General features: G+C 36.6%; 1 protein-coding gene across 1 annotated transcript in view; it reads right to left on the minus strand.

The window, feature by feature from the left end:
• Window positions 1–281: 281 nt before the first annotated feature.
• LOC590794 (cell surface glycoprotein 1) overlaps window positions 282–15012 on the minus strand; it is an 18717-nt gene continuing 3986 nt past the window's right edge. The window contains exons 2-4 of the mRNA XM_030977830.1: window positions 2938–3715; window positions 2145–2213; window positions 282–1284 (exon numbers count right to left, since the gene is read on the minus strand). Coding sequence (XP_030833690.1) covers window positions 1283–1284; window positions 2145–2213; window positions 2938–3715 — 849 coding nt within the window. The 3' untranslated portion in view covers window positions 282–1282. The remainder of the gene's footprint in view (window positions 1285–2144; window positions 2214–2937; window positions 3716–15012) is intronic.

Raw genomic sequence — 15012 nt, forward strand, 5'->3', positions numbered from 1 at the left:
AAGTAAAGCATTTTGTTCTTTAATACATCACACAAATAAAACATATTAAATATACTGAAAACTGTAAGCCAGTTAAGCACGACTATTCTATAAAACCAGGAAATTGGGGAGTATTGATAATACAAATTTTACTGTAAAGTATATACATGCATGTAAAAGCAATCGAATATTTGCAAATCGTGAAAAATGTGAGCTGTAAAATTTCAAAGAACGTTTGAACTATCATTCTATATGTTTTTTAAAGTTGCTTGATCCTTGAACTAAATTGATTATATTGGATGTTTCTCAGGAGTCGTATTACAAGAAATGCTGCTCAGCCCATCCATATACCAAGAGAAAATGTTTAAATCATTGGTATTATATCAGCCTATTGATCTTTGCATAACTTAAAATATTCAAGAGAGAAAAAAAAAAATCTTCCAAAATTACCATTGCGATTACCATTACCATTCAGGAACAACTTTGGAAAGACTCAGTACAAGTAAATACTTGGGAAACAGAAAACAACACACAATATATGTATCGCCCTTACAGTTCCATGTCTAGTAATTTGTCAAATGTATGGGAAATCATCTACAGTCAAATACATTTTTGTTTTAAGAATTACTGCTGTGGACACGTTTATTTCATATGTTTGCAATTTGGAAGTTATTTCTAAATGACCAATTCTTCAGGGGTTTTAAAATAGTTTACCCACATCAACATTGCGTTGACTTTGAAAGGATTCCCCCATGTATTTTATACAAACTGTTTTGAATTGAACGTTGAGGGCTCTCAATTCACTGCACGTTATTCGCAGTTTTCCAAGTATTCCTCTGTACTCGGTTTTCTCAAGTTGTGTCTGGGTGATGTCCATTACTCCAAGCCTCTTTAGCCAAGTACGTCTTGAATTGTATCATTAGAGATTTTTTTTCTTATTCTATTTGTAATGTTCGTGAAATAATTGTCATAACAAATCTTTACTTATGATCGCATCATTGATGCACGCATTTGTACCAACGGCGGTGAAAAAAATTAGAAATGGAAACTTGTTATGACCAAAAAAAGTTTCAATAAATAAAGTTAAAACTGTTCTCAGGATATCTTCGCTTCACTTCAAATTCTGTCCTCACTCTAAAGTATTTTCAGGCACCACACGTACGTTTGACGGGATTTTATCAGAATATGTCCACTGAGTATAATGGTGAATGTTCATGACTCCATTTTGGCAATATTACAACCTGAAAATTCCTTGTTCCCATGGTGATGACGAGGACCAATACTGGTTTTGCTCTGCTCGGGATCCTGTAGAGAAGAAATAATAAAAGTACACCCTGGAATGTTAGCAAGCATTGATCAAAAAACGGACTATCATAGAACTTAACTTTTTTGGTAAAGGCAAATGTAAAAATGTAAAACAACAAAAATGAGATTCGTAGATATTTTATTTTGTTCTAATACAGATTTCTTTTGTTTCATCTTGAGATCTTCTTCCGAATTTCGGCCATCTATCCCAAATTTGTTTTTTCTTTTTTAATTGTTGGGTGAGTTGTATATGTTTGTATGCATTTCTCTCGCAATATTAAAACGTTATTACTGTAATAAATAAAGAAACGAAACACCAACAATGCAATGGCAGAATCTGTCGTGTAAGAATAGTTTTCTCACAGTGTATATTATTATACCAGTACTTTTATTTTTGTTCAATATCTTGATAATCGGACAGACTATCGGCTTGTAAAAATCATGGGGTTCCTGACTGACCTGCAGGTTTACACTTATCAAGATATGAATGATTCGAAATCGAAATTGAATAATTCGTTTACCTAACGGTTTTTCACGACACTACAGTCAATTGGGGAAAATGAGTGTGGTAAAACCGGTCACTCAAAGATGTTTACTTTTTTTAGGCACTTCTTGATCAGTTTGAAGCGCAAATATGCTAGGGCTTCAATATTACAGACACTGATTACACGCAGGGCCGTGCTTCTCAGATTTAACGTTGTTAAGCGATGCCTTTAAATGGTGATTGAGCATATTTAGTTTTTAGAATGTGATCATTGAAGTGCTTACACTTTCGGCACAATATTTTGTTTAATCACAGAGCGACGGTTCACCGAACAAGGCTTTAGAATGACCTCAGAAGTGTATCCTGGCGTACTTACATGGAATACTAGGTGTTGTAGTCATCGTGTCTCCTGAACCGTCTGAACTTTCCCCAATGCCCAAATAAACTGCAACAAAGAGAGGAAATGAAAGGAAACTGTATCAGCATTGAAGACATAACTTTCCCTGTAGAAATATGGTATGGCAGCAGAGCAATAAATAATATGTTTTACGCTACCATACTAATCTTTTTTTTAGGAGAAATGCGGAATGCAGAAACATTCAAAGTTGTAGGGCAGAGATGGATACAAAACATATCAGAAAGAGTAGGGTGATGTTTTAAAGAAGACGAAATAGTAATGTTATCCCACGAAATTTTCTGGGCGAGAAGGGCTTTTATAAGGCGGGCCATTTTTTAATCGTGCCCTATGCTGTACCGTATACCGTGAATATAGACGTTGCAATAGAGGTAATCAGCTACAATCAAATACATTTTTTAAATACTGGATTTTGTTAACATAATCGTAATTTGTTAAAAGTTAAGTCTAATTTGGGTCCTTTGGGGAGACGGGTTAATCATGTTGATTGAAACTTGTCGATGCACTAACACCCATTAATAGAGGGATTCAGTGCAATATATCTGTTACGACATTTGCCACTTTATTTTATCCATTTTTGTCATCCAAAAATGAAACCACCTGATCTGACCTTCGAATAATTGTTCTTTCTTGAAACACTAACATTAAATGGTCAAATCAATATTATTTGATATTTTCAAATTTCCTTCTTGATTTGATTTTGTTTGGCAATCAGTCACAATATATTGTTATATCAATAGACTTTTATATTCACCAACAACGTAGAAGACAAGAGCAATAACCGTAACGGCCACCACGACGAAACACATGACGAAACAGATCAATCTGGCCTTCGTCGACGACGTCTTGTCATCGGAGTACATCATAATGATTGGATCCTGATCGCCATTCATGCCGTGACCATTGGGAACTTCATCGTCCAGACTTGTGATGCCATCCGGGTCATCAGCGACCATGCCGTTCTGATAAACTGGTGAAGACTTCTCAGTCTCAGCTGCTTCGTCATACATCGGTGGAGGCGTGCTTTCTCCGTTGGCTAACTCTGGAGAATCGAGCTCAGATTGTTCTGTGACTTCAGAAGTTGGTTGAATCTCCTCGTCTAGCGGATTGACCTCGTTTTCAGTCGTAGTAGGTTCGACGGTGTCATCTACTTCCGGTTCAACAGCACTGTCTATAAGGTCGGTGACGTCATTGACTTCATGGTCAACCTCGTCGCTGGGGTCGGGTTCTGGTGGGGAGGTTACGTCTTCTGGAGGTGGAGGAAAGTCGCTTTCACCAGCTATTGCGTCATCAGCGGGCGGACTGTCCATGTCTTGTTCAACGCCTTCGGTTTCGTCAGTTGGTGGCGCTGTATCGGGCTGTTCTGGGGTGTCTTGTTCAACGCCTTCGGTTTCGTCAGTTGGTGGCGCTGTATCGGGCTGTTCTGGGGTGTCTTGTTCAACTCCTCCTGTCACGTCCGTTGGTGGCGCTGTGTCCGGCTGTTCTGTAGGAATACTCTCTTCAGCCGAAACGGGATTATGCACTTCTACTTCCTGTTAATGAAATAATATAACGACATGGATATAAGAATGCCTTATTTAAAGAAGATTGAATTCACTTTAACCACACACAATGAAATAAACAAAAGGACAATGTCAGTATCCTGTAATAGTGATAATGATGATGACAATAGTATTATTATTAATAATAACAATAGTAACCATAATGATAGTAATAGTAATAATAATAATAGTAATAAAAGAAAATAAGGATAATATTATTATGTTTCGTTTTTGCAGGGTAACCTCAGCAGTAAAATACTCTTCTCGATGGGGGCTTTGTAATCATAATGCTTCACCAGCTCTAGCCGAGCAACCATGATAAGGTGCTCAAGCATTCAAGGAAATATTCCTATCGGTTAGCCATTTACTACACCAGGGTGGAAAGTGGCAAATGTAGATTAACATCTTGCTAAAGAACATAAGTGTCGCAGTGGGACTCGAACCGCGAGCCACGAGAGTTAAAGTCCATCAACGTATCCACTAGACAACGACACCTCCTAAATATTATATTGCCTATTACAAATCATGTTAAAATCTGCGGTACTGGAAATGTGCAAATATGTCAGTGTCATATTCGCACGTTTCATTTAGGTGACGATCAAGGCTGTTGCAATGAACAGGTTGATATTTTGGGGACCTTGCCATCCATAATGTTATCTGAAAAGACGGCACGACCAAAGCTTGAAATATTTCCGTTAAATGTATGTTGGTTTTTATAGCGTAAAGTGAAATCAGTACTATGCAGTTATATTATTCATACCCTTTATACCAAGTTTTGTACTTTTTTAAGTATGTGACAAATTAATTTGTCCCGTTTTATGTTTCTTGAGAATGTGACACTTTAAAGTTGATTATATAAAAGTATTTAACGAAGCCCTTATTTAACCAGTCCACCTTTCCTTCTTGAGTTATGGAAAATAGACACCAAAAAACGTCAAAATTACAAGTGGTATGAATAATGTTGGTGTTAACTGTACCATTAGTTGTAGAACGTAGTATAACTTCATGAATAGTGTTTGACGAAAGATTTCCATTCCCAACTCCAAATCGCTAGAAGATTGCATGCCAGGCATATAGTTAACAACTAGATTTGTAATATCCTTACCAAAAAATGTTATAACTTTTTTAAGAATGTGAAAATGTATTTGTTTCGATTTATGCTTCTTGAGAATGTGACATATAAAGCTTTCATCTACAAGCATTCAAAAAAGGCCCTAAGCTTGAATCAACCTTTTCGCTATACAGTGCTTATCAATAAAATGTGTACCCACATTTGATGGTTCTAATTAAAACGTTTAAGCTTGGAACGTATTTCACGGTAAAGAGTAACTAATATCTTGTCTAATAAAACCATATTCATACTTGTGCTGCCATGGATGACTGAGCAACATGCTTTTCAAGAAGTATTGTCAAAATCTACTTGAACCACGTTTGGGCTGAAACATTCCAAAAGCAATTGCTCATTTATTTACATTGACTGTTCAGCATGTAACAAGACAAGGGTTAATATAGACTCAAACGTTACAAAATTAATTATTACAAACACAATTCATGACAAACTCTTCGTTATGATGATTAAAATCTTTAATTCATTCGCATCCCTTGTGTAAGGTTACCCTTCTTAGATCAATGAGTGATACAAGATGGATAATTAGTTTGTGGATTTTGTCTTTTTTTATGAAAGTCTACTGTCAATTTATTTGATGATTATCATTAAAGAGGTGTCTTTATTGAGTGGATACATCAACGGACTGACGATCACAAAGTCCGTGGTTCGAGTCCCACCGCGACACTAATTTCCTTTGGCAAGACATTGATCTACATTTGCCACTTTCAACCCAGAGTGATTTAAATAGGTACCTGGTAGGAATTAATTCCTTGAAATGCTAGAGGGCCGTATTTTCAGCACAGCTAAAGCCAGGGTAATAATTTCCTAAATTTGTTGAGGCGCCTTGAGCCTCCATTGGGTTGGATGTGTGCGGATTTTAAATGTTGTTGCCATTATTATTATCACTGTTATTATAATTATTACTATCATTATTATTAACACTATTATTATCACTTTTATTATCACTATTATTATCATTATTATTATTATGATTATTATTATTATTGTTATTATATGCGTTCTTGCTTGCATTTTAGTTTTCATTCGCCATTCGAGATAACCACCCGATGCTCCTTTTGCATGAAACGGCGCAGCGGACAAGTGAGCAGAGAGAACTTAGATATCGTGAGACAAGAGGTTAGTAGGCTGTTCAAATTAATTAAAGGTTATCCTATAAATTGAGACAAGGTTCTGTGAAAGCCTTGTGAAGACCAATTTAGCACTGAAGCACGGGACATAATTTAATTTTGAAATGGGTTTAAGAACAAAAAAGCATATGCAGATGGTCTGACCCACATTAGTTCCATCAGCCCAAACGTGGTGCAAGGCGATTTTGACGAAACTTTTGTATTAAAAGCCCTAGTGTTCAGTCACCCGTGACAGAAATATCATAAAAAGGAAATCATAGGACGTGAAACAATTTACTTTTAATCAGTTAATAGATTTCATGGTCATATTGATAATGATTTTTTTATCAGGAGCCTCCAAAGTTGGATACACTCTTGTGTATACGCACTGCTTGATCAAGTATTCAACAAAGGCCTAAGTCAACCAGTTCACCTTTTATTCTTAAATTACATTTAAACCAACATAAAACATCAAATTTACTAGTAGTCTAGTTGTAAACCGTACCAACAAATAATGTTTGCAAATAGGACTAAACGTATAGACGTGCCTTTAGTAATAGCAGTTGATATTTCGTAGCCAGGGTTTCTGGTGAAAAAGCATGCTTAAATTGAAGGGATCGTTTAACAATGTTAAATCTCAGATGCACGGCCCTATTTGTTATCAATGTTTGTGATATGGTGTAATATTGAAGCCCTAGAAAAAATTGCGCTTCAAAATGATCAAGAAGTGCCTCAAAAGAGTAAAAACTTTTGAGTGACCGGTTTTACCATACTAGATTTCCCCGATAGACTGCAGTTATGGAAATCATTATGAAAACGCAAATTTGGTTTCGATTTCCAATCATAAATATCTTGATAATTAGAAAGTCATGGGGTTCCTGACTGATCTAAAGGTTTGTAATTATCATTGCAGCATGATTTAAATCCAGAATTTTGTTTCAGAATCTGAGACAAAGTCATTTGTATACTGCCCCCATACACTGACATGATTGATGGTGGATGATCCTATTAGGATCCAGACAGAGCGACTAAATCTCAGCATGTATTCATACATGAATGAAAGAAGAAGGATTTCTCATTGACAACTGGATTACATCTCAATAGGATACACCTGACTGGTTACCGCATACTAGACAACAATCAGTCGAGCAATATTAAAGTGACTCGGTAACATTGCCTCAGATTCTGAAACAAAATCCTGCTCATGCTGCAATGATAATTAGAAACCTTTAGGTCAGTCAGGGACCCCATGACTTGTACAAGCCGATCGCCTTTCTCATTATCAAGATATTTGTGATTGGAAATCGAAATTTCAAAAAACGTTTACCTTTTTACGGATTTTTAAATACTGCTGTCTATTGGGGAAAATGAGTATGGTAAAACCGGTCACTCAAATATGTTTACTTTTGTGAGGCACTTCATGATCCTTTCTCATTATCAAGATATTTGTGATTGGAAATCGAAATTTCAAAAAACGTTTACCTTTTTACGGATTTTTAAATACTGCTGTCTATTGGGGAAATGAGTATGGTAAAACCGGTCACTCAAATATGTTTACTTTTGTGAGGCACTTCATGATCATTTTGAAGCGAAAATTGTTTAGGGCTTCAACACTTCACCATATTACAGGCACTGATGACACGTAGAGCCATGCATCTCATATTTAACGCTGTTAAACAATGCCTTTAAGCAACGTCTAGTCATGTTTCTATACATAGAACCGACGTAAGGAAAAAGAAAGTTGAGTTCTGAGAAAGGTCAAATAATACATTGTGGGATTTCTCATCCTTTTGTATGGTAGTGTTGAAGAAAATTGTAGAATATGTCACCTAGAGAGGACTGCTCTACAAATGCCGTCATGTCCGAATATGATTGGACATTTCTGGAGTTTGTAGAACACAATTTCATGTCACACGCGTGTGTAGTCCTTTGTAGATGTTTAGGACTGTGTACAGTTCTTGAGAGTTAACGAAACTGAGTTAATTCCTTAACTTAATCACGGAAAAGCCCAACAATATACACACAGTCGTATCTTCTACATAATAGCCCGCTTCCAAATGATTGCAAACAGTGTCTTTCACACTGTAATCGCAAGACAAGAACTCAACATTATCTTTGGCAAGAGAAAATAACAGTTAATTATTCTATTCCTGCTGTACATGTACCATATTGTATTATAAAAATAAGAGGATGTATTGTCGGACAATGCAGTCTACCGATGAAGTCCTGTTTATAAAACATATAGACTCGACGATATTAAAATGGAAGTTTCCAAAAACATATACCATTATTCCCCCCCCCCTCCCCCCAGAAAAAGAAGATTATTACAGAACTGTTTCAATGGTACTCATTTTAATTTACTTCTTAGTATGTTTCCTTAACCAGAAAGCGAGGCTCTGTCTTGATTTGTCAAAAATATAAAACTTCATGAAATTTACTTAGTTTATGCTATATGCATGGTGCCATAAATCCTCAGACGTTAACCAGTGCACCTTCACACGAATGTTAGTCGTGCTTTAACTTTAATATCTGGAAATTTCTCGACGATTAACACATTAGAATTGTAGGCATATCGAAAAGATTACAGTATTGAAATTCTCTTGCTAATGTTTTCCTTAATGAGAATGTTAAAACATAAAGTGACGTGTTTTATGGGAGATAATCGTTTGTCTGGATATGTAGAAGGATTATAATAAAAAGCTGTCTGAGATAACAAAAAAACGCATTTATCGCTCATTATTTGAGTAAGAATATTGCATTGCGATGTCAAAACCTGACATGATATCAGCTTTAAGAATAGATCCCGTCAATGCGCAAATGAAGAAATAGTTTACATAATTATATGAAGCGTCTTTCAAAGTCTATGTTTACATGTGTTCATATCTCCCCCGACATGTATTCCATTTCTAGAACACGTTTGAAAAAGAATGGGTTTAGGATGGATTAGTGTCAACAAAATATTTTCCGAAAAAGCATATAAAATACATTTTATAGACTACGCAGGTCTAAAGTAAATACAACATATCTTAAATCTTTTTCAATATGGCTTGTTATTTAATTGGTTCGTGTTTTTTGGTGTGTTGGTTGATTTAGTGGTTGGTAGGTCGATTGGATTCTACTTTGGTTTGTATCTTTGTTTATATGTATATATTTATATGTGTCTGTGTGTTACCTTACTTGCTTGAGAGCGTTATATCATACATGTGTTATTAAATACCGTCTCATATACCACCTCACTGAGGCTGAAAATAACATGATTTTTTTTCCCACTTTCCAGAGAGGATGAACAATACGCTGTTTGGGACAATAAATGTTTTTAACACGATCTAATGTAGAATAGACCTACATAAGATGTGAGGTTGAAACTTGGCTTTTCACAGGTCATTAAAGATAAACTTGAGTACTGGTAATGCGATTGCATTGTGAAAGAAAAGGTGTGGAATGGATCAGAAAAGTTGATCATATAGCATGTAAGTAATGGTGTGTAATGCAAGGTTCTAGAGTCATCAAAATCATCATAAATTTGGCAGAGTCTTGGTTAAGTAACAATCACTTACACAGATAGATGTATATGGGACAACACACATGGTGTCGGGGCTAGTACTACCCTGATTTCCTTATCTTTCTGTGCTCATTACTCAGCCAGTATACATTTTCTTCCGAAATCGTTTGGCACACGACATTTATTTGTAATCTTGAACATTCAGTGTAAGTTTCGTTAGATTCTGTGAGAATTCATTTTCTTTTTTTACCAGAACTCAAGTTTATCTTTAAACATGGGTTAGGCTTTAAACACACGGGGTCACGGTGTATATAGAAGTTGTTACTAAATATTTCACGCTCTAAATCAATAGATATAAATCCGACTCCAAGGAAAGACTGGAAATGCATCCTTACTTCAAAATGTCATGAACCCTTTCATCTCTTTTTTGTATGAAATGATTATAATTAATATTGGTTGTTCATTTTGAGGAAGGAAACGAAGGATATAATGTGATAAGTGTCTTTGTTTGATTTAAAAAGTACACTGTTCAATCATGTATTGTACATTTAACAGTGCAGAATTATGTATAATTGATCACCATAGGTTGGATCTTCATCGCATCGATCTGTTCCAAGTCTAGGGTTCGAACCAATGACCTTTGGTAAGGTAGACACTTAGGTAGTTTCATTGATGTCTGATCGATCACTCCTCAATAAAGCACTTTTTATAAAAGTCTGATTTGTGTTATCAATGTCTGTGATATAGCGTAATATTGAAGCCCTAGAAAAATTGCTCTTCAAAAAGACCAAGAGGTGCCTCAAAAGAGTAAAAATCTTTGAGTAACCGGTTTTACCATACTAGATTTTCCCCACAGACTGCAGTTATGGAAAGCATTAGGAAAACGCTAATTTGGTTTCGATTTCCAATCATAAATATCTTGATAATCAGAAGGTCATGGGGTTCCTGACTGATCTAAAGGTTTATAATTCCAGAATTTTGTTTCAGAATTTGAGACAAAGTCATTTGTATACTGCCCACATACACTGACATGATTGAAGGTGGATGATCCTATTATGATCCAGACAGAGCGACTAAATCTCAGCATGTATTCAGACATGAATGAAAGAAAAAGGATTTCTTATTGACAACTGGATTACATCTCAAAAGGCTACATGTAACAGCTGACTGGTTACTGAATACCAGACAACAATTAATCAGTCGAGCGACATTAAAGTGACTTGGTAACATTGCCTCAGATTCTAAAACAAAATCCCAGATTAGCTCATGCTGCAATCATAATTATGAACCTTTAGGTCAGTCAGGAATCCCATGACTTGAACAAGCCGATCGCCTTTCTGATTATCAAGATATTTATGATTGGAAAACGAAGTTTCAAAAGAATTTTTCCTAACGGTTTTTATAACACTACAGTCTATTGGGGGAAATGAGTATGGTAAAACCGGTCACTCAAAGATTGTTTTACTTGTGTGAGGCCCTTTGTGATCATTTTGAAGCGCAATTTGTTTAGGGCCGGCTTCAATATTTCACCATGTTACAGACACTGATGACACGTAGGGCCATGCATCTCATATTTAACATTGTTAAACAATGCCTTTAAAGGTAATATCCCCCTTTTGCAGCCAACCTCAAATGCTGCAGAACTTTGCAGGAATTATGAATATGTCATGTATGTCCCATCTGTGAAATTTAAACGTTTGCAGTGTCCTCATATTCAAATTATGCAAGGAAACCCGTTTACTTGCTAGACTTCACTGTCAGACACTATTGAGTGACTGACTGGCTTTTTTCTTCTTTGGTTATAACATACATGAAAATAGTTGTAAAGGGTACATGAGCCAAGATTAAACTGATTGAATCTTTGCGCAGCATAAAACGTATGACCATTCGGTACAATTTTCTGAAAATCAAGACTATTACTTTTGGGCTCTATAGCCCTAAAGTCGATTTGACAACTAATAGTCGTTATTTTTCCACTTGAAGACATTTTCAAGCCCCTCCTTTTTTAGGGAAGTTCTAAATCAGTATTATCTTTCAAATACAGTTGGAATTTAACTTTTTCATTTTTTTTTTTGGCCTGCAAATGGGACATAGTACCTTTAAGCAAAGTCTAGTCACGTTTCTATACATAGAACAGACGTAAGGAAAGAGAAGGTTGAGTTCTGAGAAAGGTGTAATAATACATTGTGGGATTTTTCATCCTTTTGTATGGTAGTGTTGACGAAAATTGTAGAATATGTCACCTAGAGAGGACTGCTCTACAAGTACCCTCATGTTCCAAATATGATAGGACATATCTGGAGTTTGAGGAACTCACTTTTTATGTCGGACGTTTGTGTAGTCCTATATATGCGTTTAGGACTGTGTACTGTTCTTGCGAGTTTAACGAGATTGAGTTAATTCCTAATAACTTTCATTATGCAAAAACCCAACAATATACACACATTCGTATCTTCTACATAGTAACCCGCTTCCAAATGATTGCAAACAGTGTCTTTCACACTGTAATCTCAAGACCAGAACTCAACATTATCTTTGGCAAGGGAAAATATAACAGTTAATTATTCTATTCCTGCTGTACATGTACCATATTGTATTATAAAAATAAGAGGATGTATTGTCGGACAATGCAGTCTACCGATGAAGTCCTGTTTATAAAAACATATAGACTCGACGATATTAAAAGAAAAGTTTCCTAAAACATATACCATTATTCCCCCCCCCCCCCCCAAAAAAGAAGATTATTACAGAACTGTTTCATTGGTACTCATTATAATTTACTACTTAGTATGTTTCCTTAACCAGAAAGCGAGGCTCTGTCTTGATTTGTCAAAAATATAAAACTTCATGAAATTTACTTAGTTTATGCTATATGCATAGTGCCATAAATCCTCAGACGTTAACCAGTGCACCTTCACACGAATGTTAGTCGTGCTTTAACTTTAATATCTGGAAATTTCTCGACGATTAACACATTAGAATTGTAGGCATATCGAAAAGATTACAGTATTGAAATTCTCTTGCTAATGTTTTCCTTAACGAGAATGTTAAAACATAAAGTGACGTGTTTTATGGGAGATAATCGTTTGTCTGGATATGTAGAATGATTATAATAAAAAGCTGTCTGAGATAACAAAAAAAACGCATTTATCGCTCATTATTTGAGTAAGAATATTGCATTGCGATGTCAAAACCTGACATGATGTCAGCTTTAAGAATAAATCCCTTCCATGCGCAAATGTAGAAATAGTTTACATATTTATATGAAGCGTCTTTCAAAGTCTATGTTTACATGTGTAATCAGCGCTCAAAATACACGGGGGCGGTGGGCGATTCGCCCCCGTAAGCTACAAAATCGCCCCCGTCAGGTTGCTCACGGGGGCGATTGCAATATTAAAAATCGCCCCGGTGGAATTATAAAATAAAGATAATCTTTTCTGTTATAACTTTAACACAATATTGAGTTTCAATTTTCAAACCTTAAACCAATGAAATGGAACTAAGATTAGTGTGCATGATTTCTCGTTTTATGAGTAGGCCTATTATTACCGATTCAGCTCGCAGTGCAGTGCCGCCGTCAGCAGTGGTTATAGGCCTACTGCGCCGTGAGTAGCGGTGCGTGTGCACGCTGCCGCGCTATGTCTGCTGGAGCTGGAGGCGATCGGGCAAGGGCAGAAACATGGTCATGGCCTGGAGAAGTTTTTCGTTGTCAGCAAATAATGAACCTCGACCAGTAAATCAATATCAGGGACTTTTAGATTTGCACGATGAGAACGTGGACTGCAACGTGTGACCTCCTTTTAAGGCACTGCCAGTGCTTAAAAGGATGTCACATGTGATTGCCAGCTAGTGCCTTAAAAGGACGTAACACGTCCACGTCCACGTCCACGTCCACGCAAATATAAAAGTCCCTTTTGTGGAGAAGAGGAAGACCAAAATGTCGTGAAATCAGGGGCGGCGATTTCTGTTAATGACCGGGGGGGACGAAATGCGATTTTTTTTTACGAGGATGTTATGCGAGGGAGCGTAGCGACCGAGCGAGATTTTCTTTGCAATTTTATTAGTCTAAACGCTGCACTCTTGGGCCTTCCAGAGCCTAAAAGTGTGTTGCAGTCATTATTCAGTATATGCTATACAATTTGTTTTGCACTTTTTCATATTTCCAGGGGGGACGATCCCCCCTTAAAAATTGAGGGGGGGGGGACGTGTCCCCCCCCCCCGTCCCCCCGGGATCGCCGTCCCTGCGTGGAATGATAAGGTTACATGGGCAGATCTACGGCGGGGGGGGGGGGTAGGGGTTTAACCCCCTCCTCCCACCCCCACCCCCCCCGGCCCCCTTGGGCTGCCAAGTGAAAATGTGATATTAAAGCGGGGGGGGGGGAGGGGGATTCTGGAGAGGAGGACTACTAATCTATTTTATTTTTTTCAGAAGGCGGGGGGAAGTGAAGCGCCGTTTTAGCATGACTTTTCTTTAACTCTTACTTTCACCTATCTCAGATAACCCTAAGTTTTTGGTTGCTGCTTTATATGTAGTTGATAATGCATGATTAAAATAAAGAGAGAGAGAGAGAGAGAGAACCACCATCATTTTGCAATGGTTCAGGGTTCGTTTAATGTACATTTGAAACCATTTCTTAGCGTCTCAACCCTAAAAAAATAGCAAAACTATTTTTGAGGAAAAGCATTATACTGAATTAAATAAAGAATAAAAGCTTTATATTGGATCATACTAATACTGATACGGGCTAAAGACAATGTGGTATTTGTATAGAGGTATTCCAAAATGACATTCTGATAATCAACATTTGTTCTGGTATCATATGTATATACGCATAATACAACTGATCTTTATGATTTCTTAACGTGACATAGCTTCTTCTCCCTCTGCAAACAAAACAGAAAACAAGGTTATTTAATAAAAGGACCATGCGAAAAATAATCATTGTGATTCAAATTGATGCAAGGATTTTTTTTTGAATAAGCAATGCTTTTCACCAGAATCTTCTATGTAAAAACGACTTTTACAAATCTCAGCCATGCAATTCTGCCACTGTGCTGTAAGATCACTTTGAGATTAGGAGAAGTGTATTATGTAATGGGTATTTTAAATTGAATGGAACGTCTCAACTCAGTAAGCATGGCTGAGATTTGTAAAAGTTGTTTTTACAAAGAAGATTCGGGTGAATAGCAGTGCTCATTCAAACAAATATTCGCATCAATTTGAATCACAATCATTATTTGTCGCTTAATCCCTTTTAATGACCATGTTTTCTTTTTCGTTTGCAAGGGGAGAAGAAGATATGTCACGTTAAAGACATCATAAAGATCAGTGTTGTATGCGTATATATTATATACACAGGCCAGTAACAGCTATGTAGCTTGTAAATTTGTAAGAGGGAAAATGCTGATTGAAATGATAATGATGAAATAGCAAATAATTGAGGAGTATCATAGGTACCAATTCAATGGATATTGGTATAAAAAAGAGCCCCCGTCAGTAATAAAAGAGCCCCCGTGAAAAGGCTCACGGGGGCTCTTTTTTCGGGGGGAG

The sequence above is a fragment of the Strongylocentrotus purpuratus genome, unplaced genomic scaffold (assembly GCF_000002235.5).
Source record: "Strongylocentrotus purpuratus isolate Spur 01 unplaced genomic scaffold, Spur_5.0 spur5_scaffold_1, whole genome shotgun sequence".
NCBI lineage: Eukaryota > Metazoa > Echinodermata > Echinoidea > Camarodonta > Strongylocentrotidae > Strongylocentrotus > Strongylocentrotus purpuratus.